Here is a 14,652-nt window from a genome sequence, read left to right on the forward strand (position 1 = left end):
TAAGGTCAAGCCGATCCTCGAGGAAGAATAATCTCCGAGAGTTATTGTTGTTTACAGCATGCAAGTCACAGAAGCAACCTAGAAAGTTGTCAACTCCCCCAGGTGCAGACAACATTAAAACTCCTGGGAACAACATGGTCTTGCCACGTAACCCACACGTCAACCTCAAGTCCAACAGGAACAGACAGAGCACCTTCCACCTCCAACTGAACTATGGGGCTATGAAGAATCAGCCCAAGAAGAGGAGGAGGAGGAGAAGAAAGAGTACTGAAGGGTGGCCATGGAAGCTCTGAGGAAGGTGGTGAACACGAAATGGGCGGCAACAGCGGCGAGCATATGGATCCAGACTACGAGTGGGAACCTCTACACATTCTCCATCTATTCTCAGGCCCTCAAGTCGACGCAGGGCTACTCGCAGTCGACCCTCGACACCATCTCGGTCTCCAAAGACGTCGGTGCCAACTGCGGCATCCTCTCCGGCGTCCTCTACTCAGCTGCAGTCTCCACGGGTGGCCGCTGGATGAGGCGATTCAGCGGGCCATGGGTCGTCCACCTCGCGGGGGCAGCCCAGAGCTTTGCAGGGTATTTCCTCATCTGGGCCTCCGTCGTTGGCCTCATCCCGAGGCCGCCGGTTGTGGTCATGTGCCTGTTCATGTTCGTCGCGGCACACGCGCAGAGCTTCTTCAACACGGCGGATGTGGTCACAGCTGTTCGGAACTTCCCTGGGTATAGCGGAACTGCCGTTGGGATCATGAAGGTGCAATCGTTTTCGACAAGACTAATTTATCCTATCCAAGTTCATCCAATTGCCTAGCGATGAACTAATCAATTGCTTACTCGAAATTCGATGTCTTGCAGGGATATATCGGCCTAAGCGGGGCAATACTAATTCAGGCATACCGGACGATATTTAACAATAAGCCCACAGCGTTCCTCCTCATGCTCGCCCTCTTGCCGACCATCAACTCGATGCTCCTCATGTGGTTTGTAAGAGTACACGAATCGGCAGAGGGAGACGACCTGAAGCGGCTCAACACGTTCTCGGCCATATCCATGATCATTGCAGCTTATCTCATGGTGATAATTGTCCTGGAAGAGGTCCTAAGCCTTCATTTCATACTACGGACAATCGCCTTCTTTTTGTTGCTGCTGCTACTTGCTTCCCCTCTTTATGTCGCCATTAAGGCCGCAGGAGGAGAAGATCCTCGACAACAGAAGTTAGCAGGAGAACATAGCGACGTAAGTGGTTTGGAGTATCATATAGTGCCTGGTGATGGAGATCAAGAAGATAGTGCCCAGGAAAAAGCTGTGTTGGGCAGTGGAGAAGATCGAGATTTGCTGCAAGCGGTTAGAACGGTTGACTTCTGGCTCTTGTTTCTCGCGATGGCATGTGGGATGGGATCTGGGCTTGCCACTGTAAACAATTTGAGCCAAATAGGCAGGTCCCTCGGGTATAAGAGCTACGAGATCAGCACCATGATCTCCCTGTGGAGCATATGGAACTTCCTGGGCCGATTCGGAGCAGGGTACGTGTCGGACATCCTTCTGCGAGCCCAGGGTTGGGCCCGCCCACTTTTCATGGCTCTAACTTTACTGGCATTGAGCATTGGCCACCTTGTGATCAGTTCTGGTCTGCGTGGTTCCTTGTACGGCGGTACAGTGGTGGTTGGGATAGCCTATGGCTCACAGTGGTCCCTTATGCCGACAATATCGTCGGAGATATTTGGCGTAGAACATATGGGAACAATATTCAATACAATCACGATGGCAAATCCCGTTGGCTCGTATCTCTTCTCCGTGAGGGTGATAGGATACATTTACGACCGAGAAGCATCAGGAGAAGGGTTTAAGTGCAAAGGAACACACTGCTTTAGTTTGTCTTTCATTATCATGGCCTCTGCTACCCTCGTCGGGTCGCTTGCTGCACTATGGCTGTTCTTCAGGACTCGAGATTTCTACAATCAGGTCATCCGCCGGAGACTACAAGGATGACATTATGAGAGTCTCCTCTCTCTCTCGATTTCTCTCAATTTGTAGGTAAAATAACAGTTCGTCAACGATATAGCCATTTGAAAACATTTCGATGTGAAATGAGAGTTCACTGCCCTGTATATTTTCTGAGGTCATTCTAGAAACCGAGAGTCGGAGCAGTTTAAAATAATTCAGGCTAGCTTGTTCCAAACTTTCAGACAGACCGTATCGATGAATGGTTGTTCGAGTTCGCAGAATTGCATATATCAGGCTACAGGACATTTAACTCCGGTAAATCCTAGCTTTCCAGGTTTATTAGGTGTATATTTCTTCATATCCTGATCATCAGAAGGCAACTCTGCCCAATCCAACTCTGTTCAAACAAGACATGAATAACATCTTCTTTTCCGAAATAAATACAACAATCAAGGTTAATTCTGCCGGATCCAATATATGCTATCGAAATGAATCATAGTGGCACTTGAGGCAGGAGAAATCAGTTACCTGTGGATCGTATACGAGCTAATAATAGTCATATCTCCGCATCGAATTGTTAAAACCTCACGACTGAATAATTTCTTCCTTGGCAGATTCTTCCTTCGTTTCATCTGTTCTCTTCATCTCCTCGAGAGCTTGAATCAACCTCGAGAGGCATTTCTCGGGATCATCTGTGGGGGACTTGGGCATGAGATTCTCCGCCACATCGGCCGGTGTGATCTTCACTTTACTGATCAGATCCTCAACCCTCTCGAACATCTCGTGTGTCTTGAGATTGAGGTAATTCTTCGCGAGAACTCTGAATCCCTCAAAGCTGCAGTAGGAGAGCTCTATGTGCTTGTCCATGCGACCTCGCCTTATGAGCGCAGGGTCCAGTTTCTCGACATAGTTTGTCGTGAACACGATCAGCCTCTCCCCTCCACAGGCCGACCACAGCCCGTCAATGAAGTTGAGAAGCCCTGAGAGTGTCACCTTGCTCGTGGCAGCGCCCTCCTCGTAGGGCTCTCTCTTTGGGACTTCCACCGCCTTTGCCTTCTCGGCCTCATCCTCCCCGGGATATGGCTTCTCTGCCTTCTTTTTCCTCTGCCCAGTGAGATCAAGAGAGCAGTCTATGTCCTCTATCACGATGATCGACTTGCTCGTGGTCTCGATCAGGAGCTTCCTTAGCTCTGTATTGTCCTTCACCGCAGTCAGTTCAAGATCATACACATCATAATTCAAGAAATTCGCCATTGCGGCGATCATCGTGGACTTTCCCGTTCCTGGTGGCCCATAGAGGAGGTAGCCCCTCTTCCAAGCTTTTCCGATCCTCGTGTAGAAATCCTTGCTCTCGCTGAACGTCACCAAATCCTCGACGATCTCCTTCTTCTTTTCGGTCTCCAGGGCCATGGTATCAAACGTAGCCGGGTGCTCGAACACAATGTGACTCCACATAGTCTGCTTGTAGCTCAACCACTTGTACCCCGGGGAGTTAGTGTAAAGCTTCCTTTGCCTGTTCCGGGACAGGATTTCCTTCCCTTCCCGAATCACGTGCTCGAGATAAGCCTCGGTGATGATCTCTCGATACCGCTTATGAAAGCTGAGCCGGTAGTAGCGCTTCTCCTGCTCGGGATAGTACGACATGGGCCTCGAAGGGGACACGATCTTGCTCGAGACCCACCAGACCTTCGCTCCCTTGAACTCATCAGTGACTCTCTCGTACTCATCCATGCTCAGCACGAGATTGGTGCTGTCCTTCCCCATCTCGGCTTTCAGCCTCTTCGCGGTCTTGGAGGAGTTCACGCTCAGGTAGGCCTCGACCGCAGCGTAGGCCTCGCTCCTCTTGAGCCGGTCCCCTGTGAACTCGTGGATCGAGATCTTTACGTACGGGTAGAAGAAGCTCATGAGCTGGTGGGTGTACTTCTCCAAGTAGCGCCGGACCTCGTAGGGGCAATACTGCCTCACGATCGCCCACATGAACATGAGGCTCGCGATGGTCGACCCCATCGTAGCCCACATTTCAAACATCTTAGGAGGCATCGTCGTCGTCGCCGCGACTAGGTTCAGCAACTCTCGGGGAAGAACGTTACGGGGCTAAGCTTACGTTCGGTTAACGATCACTTGTGGTGTGTAATATCACTTGTGGTGGAAAGGACAGTCATTGAGGGGAAATATAAAAAGAGAATATAAGAGTAGGTAAAGGCCAAAGTCTAGTGTTTATCAACATTCACCAAATCATCGAGTTCATACAAAAATAATTGTGTACTTCCCTTTATTTATTTATTTTTGTGCTTTGGTCCCCAAACATTCTTTAATTTTATGGACTTTTATCATTGGGTGGCATTACCTGTATTTCAATGCATCTCCAATGAGTCAAATTATACTTGGAGAAGTGACTTGTCCTCCCTTTCCAAAAGGGTCCATTAGATGGCCACTCCCTTTCGACTTCGCACGCACGAACCGACACCGACCGAGGTTCAACTCGATCACATGCCACATCTTTCGCAACTGCACGTCTCTCTCGCTGCGAAAACTGACAGTTATTACCTTTGCATTATAATCTTCATACTCTGATTCTAACTTCTGCTTTCACCTGTCTCGGTCTCGGTCTTAATCAATCAAAGTATTTTCCGGATGTATCGAACTAGTTAATTGTGTACAATTGTCGAAGTTTCTGAAAAGTCACTTTTCAAGAGTCACTTGTCAAAGATGCCTCGTTTTGTATAATAATCTCCCCCCCCCCCCCCCCCCCCCCCCCCCCCCCCCCCCCCCCCCTCAGATTAATTAATGAAAAGAATGTGGGGGAAAGGGGGCCTTTACACGTAAAATGGAGAATATAAATTAATAATGGAGCGGATATTGACAAATTTAGGATGGGCCCCTCATTAGGCTGGGCAAGTGGGCCTTCCTCCCCAACCTCTAAGTCCTATATTTGCAAAGCATCCTTCACGTACAAGTATACGCAAGTACGTACACATTAGAAGTGTACATAGATATTGAGTATATCTGAAACCGATCGGAACTTATCTATTAAGGTAGGGTTCGGGTAACTTATATTAAAAATATGATAGGATTTTGATATTAAAATCAAGAACCGGTGAAAATTAATTTTCTGATTCCTATATGCAGGGTATTCAGAACGGGAACCAAAATCGAATGATACTTACTAATTAAAAAAAAAGAGTGAGTAAAGTTCCATTGCATAATGGATGAACTCTCGGTTTCAACTCTGTTACTCTGAAACAACGTAAACCTAAATTTGGAATATCCATTCTCCTTCTTCTTCTCTCCGACGTCTCCGTCTCTTCTTTGATCTGACTATTCGAGACTCTGACTCTCCAATCTCCATCTGTTCTCTCTCTCGCTCCCTGTTTTCGTCTTCGACTCTCCAGAGGCTCTCCTTTGTCTCCGACTCTCCGCCAAGGTAAAGTTCAATACTCTACTCTCATGGCAGCTTGTACCCGTTTGCGCCAGCTTCTCCTATCGCGATTGAAGAAGAAGAGGTTGTTGTCCTGTGGCCAACTCAAATGGCTCTTTTGGAAACAGAATAAAGATTTATGTTAGTACCAGTGTTTTGAGGGCCATTTATCTGAGCATTCGATACATGTATCAGTCCGTGAAATGGTAAAAGGGCCACCACTACTAAGGATCCCCTTCCTAATCTTTTGATAGGTCATATGAGGGATTTTTCTTTTTTTTTTATTCCCATTGGGTTTACCTTGTTCACAGGTCGAACCCATGACAGCAAGAAAAGGTGAATTTGTCGGATTTTCAGGTTACACTAGTTTAGCCTCCGTCCCTTCATACGAAAAAAATTTGCTTGAGTTGTAGCTAGGAGTTGCCGCTAGGGAAAGCTTTGAAAGAGGTTAGGGTATACGATGAAATTCATCATTTCGATTTTATTTAGTGAGATAAAAAAATTTACAGGTTCTAACATGATATCAGAAACTTGTGATATAATACAAGTTCCGAGTAGATTTCGATTTTAGAATTCAACACTTAAAACTTATTTCTTATATGATATGGTCCGGATATCATGAGAAAAACAAAATATCCGGAACCGATCACCTCTACATACAAGTTCGTTTGGTACATTTTCTACACTAGAGCAAGCAATCCGGATTTCTTCGTGCACACGATCTCGCTTGGGATCTCGGCTGGAAGCTGAAAAATGCCCGATCACAGGAATTAGATCGAAGTGAGATTCTCAAGCAATCCTTTCTCGCCACGAGTCCCTTCAGAAGACTCCAATCGCTTCCGAATTGAGAGAGAGACTGGACACTGACAGTACAAAGGGCAGCGTCATTCACGTGGCCCAAGTTGTCTGTTTTAGCATGAACTTGGCATGTTTGCCTTTCAGGACAAGTTTTCCGAGCGCAGGAAGTACTTCTCACAGCTATTATGTCAATAAAATGGCATGACCGTTCCAACCGCGGCCCGTGGTAGCATGTCACAACGAACACATGATGGTTTTTGAAATTCAAATTCACAAAAAAACGATCCCAAATTCCCACTGTATGGGTTAAGGATGTGCACGAATACCGAATATACCTGGAATCTGTCGGAAACTACCGAGTAGAGTAAGGTTCGGATAGCTCGCATTTGAAATAGGATAGGATCTAGATATTAAAATAAGAAACCGGTAAAAATCGATTTCGATTCCTACATATAGGGTACCCAGAATCAGAATTGGAACCGGAACCGGTGCGCGAACCCGATAATAATTTCTCTTAGTTATATTCAGAAATATTTCTCCTTTTTACTTAACCCTCTCCGCCCTCTCTCTTTCTCTCGGTGGAAGCTTCGCATTCCTTATCGTCGGTAGTTTTGGTTCGACGACCTCGGTGTGTCCTTGATGAGGCATTGTCGTATTACGGATATTTAGTTTTGTGAATGGATTGATGAGACATATTACTCTTAGTTGTAGATGTATTATGGATTAATCTAAATCTATGTTGACATTCTGTTTTACGTGATTACTGATTATAAATAAGACATTTTCGGTTTTATTTAGCGAGACAAAAAAAATTTACAGGTTCCAATAGGATACTCGGAACCTGTGGTATAATATAAGTTCCGGATAGGTTTCGGTTTCAAGACTCAATATAGTATGGTCCGGTTCCAAAATCTTGAAAACTGTTTGGTTAAGATATCATTAAAAAAAAACAGGGAGTACCCAGACCCCGAATACTCCTACTATGGGCTATGCCGCTCACTCTTTCTGCAGCATGATCAGTAATGATACCATACAAGCTGCAGTGGATCCGTATGAAATCATCGACCCCATCCTGATCGAGACTGTTTGGGCCTACCCGAGCAATCGATGTTGCTGTTGATCAAACTCTGTACATCAACCAGTAACCTTATCTAGAATCCAATTCAAGATTACCTCGACTGGACGTATCGGAACCGATGGGCCTCGATGGGACCCAAAGCCATGAAGAACGGTCCAACAGTATGAGTTCTCACATTCCTGTGGGCTCAACTTCTTTTAATCCGGTCCGCTTGACAAATACGTGGGGCTTTGTAGGCCCTACTTGGAACGATACATCTGATTACGAACAGAAGTAATGTCACGTTTGGTATGATGGAAGACGGGAGGAACATACTCATAGAACTCATGGCAAACTCCTTTGCGAGCACTAAAATCGGGAATCATCGACACTGATCGGGAAAACGAAGGCAAGACATAAGGTGAACATCTCGGAGTGGGGAAGAAAACAAAAAATCTTTCCCATGAGAATTCATAACCCATCTTCAGCTGTGGTTCCCAAAATGTAAATTACAGCAGTAAAGATTCCTCTGACTGTCAACCTCATCTGCTGATCCAATATTCCTGCACCCGAACCCGAACCCGACCCCCCGAAACTAGTGGAAATGACAAAGAAAAGCTAGAAAAGTGGGGACTAAAGAGGAGAAATAATGAATGGAATATCAGCAGGTCATTTAACGAAGGCCTAGGACTGATACATACAGCCAAACTCACTGGTTCAAAACTATGTACAAAAGAACATCATTGGCTATGACTGCAAAACTTGTTTCTGGTTCTCCCTAACTTTATATATCCTGATGTGCCATCAGAAACACGTCTTTCTCTGCCATCGTCGTCGTCACTATCTCATGTTGCAGCATACAGGCTTCCCTGTATCTTGAAGCTTATCCCACATGCAGATCATCTGTCTCGGAGACTGGTAGTGTGCCGTGTAATAGTCTTTTATGCACCCGAACTGGCAGTACTTGTAGCTGTGTATATACTCCACAGGCTTCGAGCTGTTGAATTTCTCCACCCACATCCCCACACTCACATCCTCCATCTTGAACAGCTGAAGAAAACAGATCGGACAACATTTCGGTTAAAAACGGAAGCGAAAAGCAATGGAGTATTCATAGAGAATGATTTATTGTCTTTGGCTTATTACCCGTAATTTAAGTCTCTCAAACTCAGACACGATGAACCGTGCAATGTCTGAGGAGAGTATGTATCCCGGTCCATTAGCATAGGGTGGATATTCTTCTTCAGGCCATTCCTAGAATCAGCATGAGTTTGAACCATAAGATGATGAATAGGAAACCGAGATTGAATAGTATTTAAGCAGGCTACTCATCGTAACATCATCCATAAAATCGAGCAAGTCTACAGTCATTATATGATATGAGAACATAAAAAACATTTAATTTCATGCTAATACAGGTGCACAAATGCCGGTTTGAATGGTGCAGATAGAATCCGAAAGCAATTCACTGTATACTGGAGAGCATAAAATGTTAAAAGAGAGAATCTAAACATGCATGTCCACAGGTTAGTTATTACACAAGCAATGAGCACCTGAACAAGAATTTACTCTGTCTAGATAAATCAAACAAATTATGACACGGCAGTGACAGTTACGCCGGTTGACTCATTCACAGATAAAGATAAGAGAAATACAACAGGCGTATTTGCGGATACATGCAACGAAACAACACAGAATGAGTATGCGGGTAGAGCAATTCATATGAGATGTTGCAGCAAAGGCAACATGCAAGAAAAGCTAATCATGATTAAATGCTGCTAAGATGCCAAATAACAAAAGGAAAAGAATATTAAACATGTATTTGGAAATTGGACTAGGTTCCTTACCTCATAAGTGACTGCCCATTTACCATACCGCAAGGGCTTATGGTAGTAGTTGATGTTTCCAATATACAAGCTGCTGCCTACAGGTACTTTCTTCGCTTCATCCAAGACCGCATCAACCCTCACAAATGTATCATCATCACATTTCATTATATACTTTGCCAACGTTGTGCGAACCTGCAGATTGCAAACCATCAATTTCATAGTCAAATTCGTGCCCCTTTCGAGGAAAGAGGGGTGGGAGGGGGGAGAAAGGAAGGTGAAATTTGTTGCTGAGCATCAAAAACCCACCCCATATTCGCAGATTGCAACAGTTTTTAGGACAACAAGATCGTAGTTGTCCATGTATGGCACTATCACAATGTCCCCGAAGAACTCTGCCTCTTTCTTCAGTTCCACATTCACTTCTTTCCTAGCATGCTGTCCATATACACAAACAAGTACACAAGCTGATATCAAGACCTGCCAACTTGGACTTCATATAAACAGGTATCAATTACCAAAAAAACTAAAGAAATGGTGTCTACTCTTACCAGTGCTACAAAAAACCGAGCCACAACATTCGAAGATCTTATAAGTTTGTGCTGCATCCAGGACTTCCTCACCGCCATCCGTTCCGCAAAATGATTACCCGCAGAAAGTATACCTATAAACATCTCTATAGGTTGGTCAGGAAGAGGTGGAGCTTGCCATCTAGTCGACAGATCAAGATGCCTCTGCGGAGCATAATTGGGGTGCAAGGTAGGCAAAGAAGCAGCAAATAAGGATTGAACATCAACGTCCCCATTCAAAGTCAGCCCAGTGGCATCTTCTAGAGCGAATCCCTGATGGCATCAAATATAGACATCATAAGCTCGATAACAACAGAACAGGTCTCCTGGGTGTTGGTAGGTAGTTGCATTTGTTTACTCACAGTTCGGTAAGGGAAAGAAGTGACATGCCTCCCGTCGATATTAACATGATAACCTTCCAATCCCGCGCTAAGAGTAAGCACGAAGAGTTTGCTTTCAGAGAATGGATATGACCAGTCAACTGTAACCTTCTTTGTTCGGCCGATGAGACGGTTCAGCCACCAAGTCGCCTTGGACTCCTCCGAGTGATCGTCATCGTCTCGGATCCACTTCTCGCACTTCAACTGCCCGTCAACTGTATGAAGTCTATAAGATCAAGATCCATAGCAAGACCAATACCCGCATGGAAATATATTGTCTTGCACTAGAAAAAAAGAACCGCCTTGACCAAATAGTATCCCAGAATTCAGTTTCCTAGTTTTCTCAGAAATTTCTATGACATGCATGCTTTCTACCAACTACAGCTAGAACTAAAGGACCTGCTGATCACATACAACATCGATAACCACTGAACAGCACAAAGGCAGCAATCACTTCCAAAAATCGGAACATGTACATACAAATTTGTAAAAGAAAATGAATCAAAAAACGACCACTCACCAGTCTCCTCATCGGCCTTAGACTTCCACCCTTCACACCTCTGGGCAGTCCCCCACTGCATCCGGTAACAAGTGTTCTGCTCGATCACCGGCTTCCCACTCCAATCCCCCTTCAGCCTCGGGTTGAAGTGCAGAATCCGAGGTGGGTCCTCCCCCTCCACCGTCCTCAGGCCCTGCAGCTCCATGTGGAACTGGGACACCATCACTGACTCGTCGCCTTCCTTCAGCAATGATATCTTCGGGTCATCCTCTGCATGGGCCACCCTCGGCTTCCCGATCACCGTCACGTGGGAACCGAGCGTCAGCCCGCAGGGCAGCACCATGACCCGCCCGTGGACCAAGAAATCAGACCCTGAGAGGGAAATCGAGTGCGGGCACGACTCCGATGCATTCCGTGGCTTCTCCAGGTGGGCCTCCTTCACCTTTCCCGACTGCAAATCCTGCCAGAGCTTGCGGCCCACTTGCCAAGCGACCGCTGCGGACTTGTGGAGCTCGGAGGAGCCACCGGGGACGGCTCCACGGGGTCTGAGAGCGCGGTCGAAGTTGAGGCCAGAGACGATCCTGCGGGGTTTGTTGTCGGTGAGGCCAGTGGGGGCCAGCTCGTCGGAGTTGACTGAGACGGTGATCTGGGGGCGGGTGGGGGCGTGCTTCTCCTGCAAGTCCCTGCCGGTCTGGAGGTGGGGGGTCTGGGAGGTGCGGGTGAGAGCGGTGGGGTCCTGGGGGAGGGAGCCAATGCCGGAGATGAAGACGTAGGGGATTTCGACAGTGACGAGAAGAAGGTAGAGGAAGGCGACGCAGATCAAGATTTGGAGGGAACGGTGCCCGGTGAGTGACCAGAACATGTCCAATTTGGCGTCGGATTTCTCGAGCTTGGACCTCTTCATTTCTAGAGAGAGAGAGAGGGTTTGAGAGCTTGCAGTTCAATCTCGCTGCTGCTTAAGAGGTGAAGATTGAGCAAACCCTTTAAGCTCTCTGCTCTCTGGGTTTGGGAATCAATGCGGGTGGAGGGGGAAGAAGATGACGAGAGGGAGAGAGAGAGGGAAGGTTAGGTCATCGGAACCAACGGAAACACCGACATGGAGGGGCGGGGGAGAGAGAGAGAGAATATTGAAGTGGAAAGGGACGGAGAGAGAGAGAGAGAGAGAGAGAGAGCTTTTCTGGAACCAGAGAATAATGCAGTCCTTTTTAAAAAATTCAAAATCTTTTTCTATAATATAATTGTAATGATGATAATCTTGAAATTGAATTAATCAATGTAGTGGGAAATGAAATGGAATTAATACCGTTTTACTTTCTTTTTATTTTTATTTATGTAACGCTATTATGATCTATGTGTTGTATTATTATGCATATGGTGGAATTTAATAGTTGGGAGGTGCAGCTACCGATCCGTCGAATCAACTTCGAGTGGTCGATTCTGTCGAGGTCATTGCATAAGAGAGGAGAAACAACGAATAGCGAAGCTCGTAGCAAAAATATAAAAAGAATGCAATCACTTAAACTGACTTATAGATATATGACAGACTCAACAAAAATGAACTTATTCGATAAACAATGCAGTAAATATATAAGAATATGTGAATTATCATTGTATATATGTATGAAAAAAACTTAAATAATTTTACAATGATATGATGCATAAGAATCAATAAAATTATTATAATTAATTACTTACTAAAAAATAAAATTGTTATAATTAATATAATAATCTCATATTTCAGCATACCATTCAAGAAAAATGATTTTTTTTTTAAATTTGTCCTATAATATTTGTATTTGCTTCAATCTAATAATACTCGAATCAAACGGCTTCAATTCATATTAAAATTTTATTGATTTTTATTACGAAAAATGACATAGGCTTTGATGCTTGCAGTTTCCTTCTATCTTATTAATACTGATTATTACCAAAATTATGGCAAACAAATGTCATGATGAATTTTTACCACGTGAAAATGTTCTCATATATATATATATATGTTTTACATAATTAATCTATGGTTATTGTATTGTACATAAATACGAAAAAATTCCAATGAAATTGATAGACAAACGGGCTTTTGCAGTTTGCCCGGACTTCGGCATCCGTAACCAAACGTTCAGGTAGAACAAATCCGCCAAATTTTTTGAGAAAATTATTTTCAAATCATATAAAAGATTGCACACGGAAACTAATCATAACGTGGTTTGAATTTGACTTTCAAACTAAATCAACTTCCGCGTTTTATTGGTCTGCATTGACCTTTGTTGATTGAGATGAAACGATCAAAATTTGCTCAGTCTTATGTTTGTTTTCGCATTCTGCCGAACTTAGGGGAGATTTTTCACGGAGCAAACTACGGGATTACGAAGTGTACTTTATTTTATTAGCTGAAATCGATTCGTGCACGGGTCGATTATATATCTTAGCTCAAAGTAATTCGAGGGAGTTTTGAATTCTTGCATTACCGGTATAAAACCATTACCGACAAAAAATGCGGTTTTGCCGAATGCATCAGCCTCCTCGTTTGAAAAAAAGGCTGATCGTTTTTCATTCCGTGAATGCAGGATTAAAGAACAAAGCAGATGACATATGCTTTAATTGCACTCACGGGAAATATCGAAATCTGCTTGGCATATAATTAAATTAGGCTGGGGCTATTTCCGCCCACTATTTGACTAGTACACACTCTCTGTTATTTGTTGTACAAAATTACCCCCAATACCATATTTATGGCTCTAATAAACATGATTAGACCCCCTAATCACTCTCTCGAATCCCCCTAATCACTCTCACAATCATCTTTTTCTTTCTTAATTTGGGCACAGATTTGACCATTCGTATACTCCTATATTTTGTTGATGAAAATATGCTAAATTTCTAACATTATTGTATCTTAAATCGTTGTATAATAGACAAAAAAAAATCTTAAAGATTTCAAATCTCCTATATCTAGAGCAAGACTAATGTTTTAAAAAATCTCAATGCCAAAATAAAAGAAGGAGCCAAACATCTTTGACATACATGGAGTAGACAATATCATCAGTATTATCGATCAACTAATCTTATTCATCATAACATCTTTTTAAGATTAAACAACTAATCCTTGCATAGGCTTTTTTTTTATGAAATTATTAGTCATAGAATTGCAAAATGTTTTGAAACTTATGATAGGACTAGGAAAACTCATGGGACGGGGATATGAAGTTTAGGACGTGCACTTTCATTTATTTATTTAGTTTTTTTCTACTTTTTTATAATTTTGCATTCATTTTAAGTTTAATATCTATGTTCATAATAATTTTCTATGGTGAAACTTTTTAATAATTCTATATTAAATATGAGTTGCCTTTATTCTAATAATAGACTTAAATATCCGCGCCATTTGATCATGCTTCCAATTCAAACTTTTCTTTTTTATTTGGTTTCATAATCTTTTAATTTATGAATATATAATGAGTACACAGTAAGTCAAATATCTAAAATTAAGTTTAACTTAATATAAAAAATTTGCTATTTTATAATTTTTTTTATATTTTTCAGGTCATATTGTAAAGCAATTAAAATAAACCGTGGTATTAAGGGCTATATACATACAATCATACGCAATAAATTACCAATGACAATAAATTGAGAAAGAAAATTATAGATTTGGGAGAATGATTTGTGTTTTCATATTTATTAAAGTCATAGAGATGCAATTGAGGATAATTTGGTCCAACAAGTAACAAATGGAATGTATTAGCCAATCAGGGGTGGAAATAGCCCCGGCCATTAAATTATTACATATTTCTTATTTTATTACTATAAGCAATATCAAATATATCTATATATATTTATTTATTTATAACAGAATATAATCCCAGTAATAATATATATAGGAAGATAGGGGAGGGATAATCATTTTTTTAACGCAAGTAATATGCTACCTTTTTTTTTAATCTAAGCAAAATAACAGAAAAAGAAGGTCAATTGGGTGGAAATTAAGAATTCAGAGAACTCTGGCTTTGACCCGTAATTAATACCTCTGACGTAGTTATATAAAAAAAAAACACCTGACGTAGCTTTTAATTAATTCGGCAATCTCCAAAAAATAAAAAGCACAATTAATGTTAATAATAATTAAAAAATTATTAACTGTTTATGTGATTAATGAAA

General features: G+C 42.8%; 3 protein-coding genes across 3 annotated transcripts; 1 reads left to right on the forward strand and 2 right to left on the reverse strand.

The window, feature by feature from the left end:
• The first annotated feature begins 24 nt into the window (after positions 1-24).
• LOC116187127 (protein NUCLEAR FUSION DEFECTIVE 4-like) lies at positions 25-2,126 on the forward strand. Its single transcript, XM_031515729.1, has 2 exons — positions 25-757; positions 859-2,126. Exons 1-2 carry the CDS (start codon positions 281-283, stop codon positions 1,990-1,992), a joined length of 1,611 nt encoding a protein of 536 aa, XP_031371589.1. The 5' UTR covers positions 25-280; the 3' UTR covers positions 1,993-2,126.
• Positions 2,127-2,252: 126 nt separating this feature from the next.
• On the reverse strand, positions 2,253-4,232 carry LOC116187128 (AAA-ATPase ASD, mitochondrial-like). The gene has a single exon (XM_031515730.1). It carries the CDS (start codon positions 3,985-3,987, stop codon positions 2,533-2,535), a length of 1,455 nt encoding a protein of 484 aa, XP_031371590.1. The 5' UTR covers positions 3,988-4,232; the 3' UTR covers positions 2,253-2,532.
• A 3,405-nt stretch (positions 4,233-7,637) lies between these two features.
• On the reverse strand, positions 7,638-11,660 carry LOC116188311 (hydroxyproline O-galactosyltransferase GALT6-like). The gene is made up of 7 exons (XM_031517578.1): positions 10,516-11,660; positions 9,978-10,210; positions 9,598-9,888; positions 9,356-9,484; positions 9,068-9,241; positions 8,367-8,474; positions 7,638-8,270 (listed from the first exon to the last, which is right to left on the reverse strand). Exons 1-7 carry the CDS (start codon positions 11,396-11,398, stop codon positions 8,061-8,063), a joined length of 2,028 nt encoding a protein of 675 aa, XP_031373438.1. The 5' UTR covers positions 11,399-11,660; the 3' UTR covers positions 7,638-8,060.
• Positions 11,661-14,652: the final 2,992 nt, after the last annotated feature.

The sequence above is a fragment of the Punica granatum genome, chromosome 8 (genome assembly GCF_007655135.1).
Source record: "Punica granatum isolate Tunisia-2019 chromosome 8, ASM765513v2, whole genome shotgun sequence".
NCBI lineage: Eukaryota > Viridiplantae > Streptophyta > Magnoliopsida > Myrtales > Lythraceae > Punica > Punica granatum.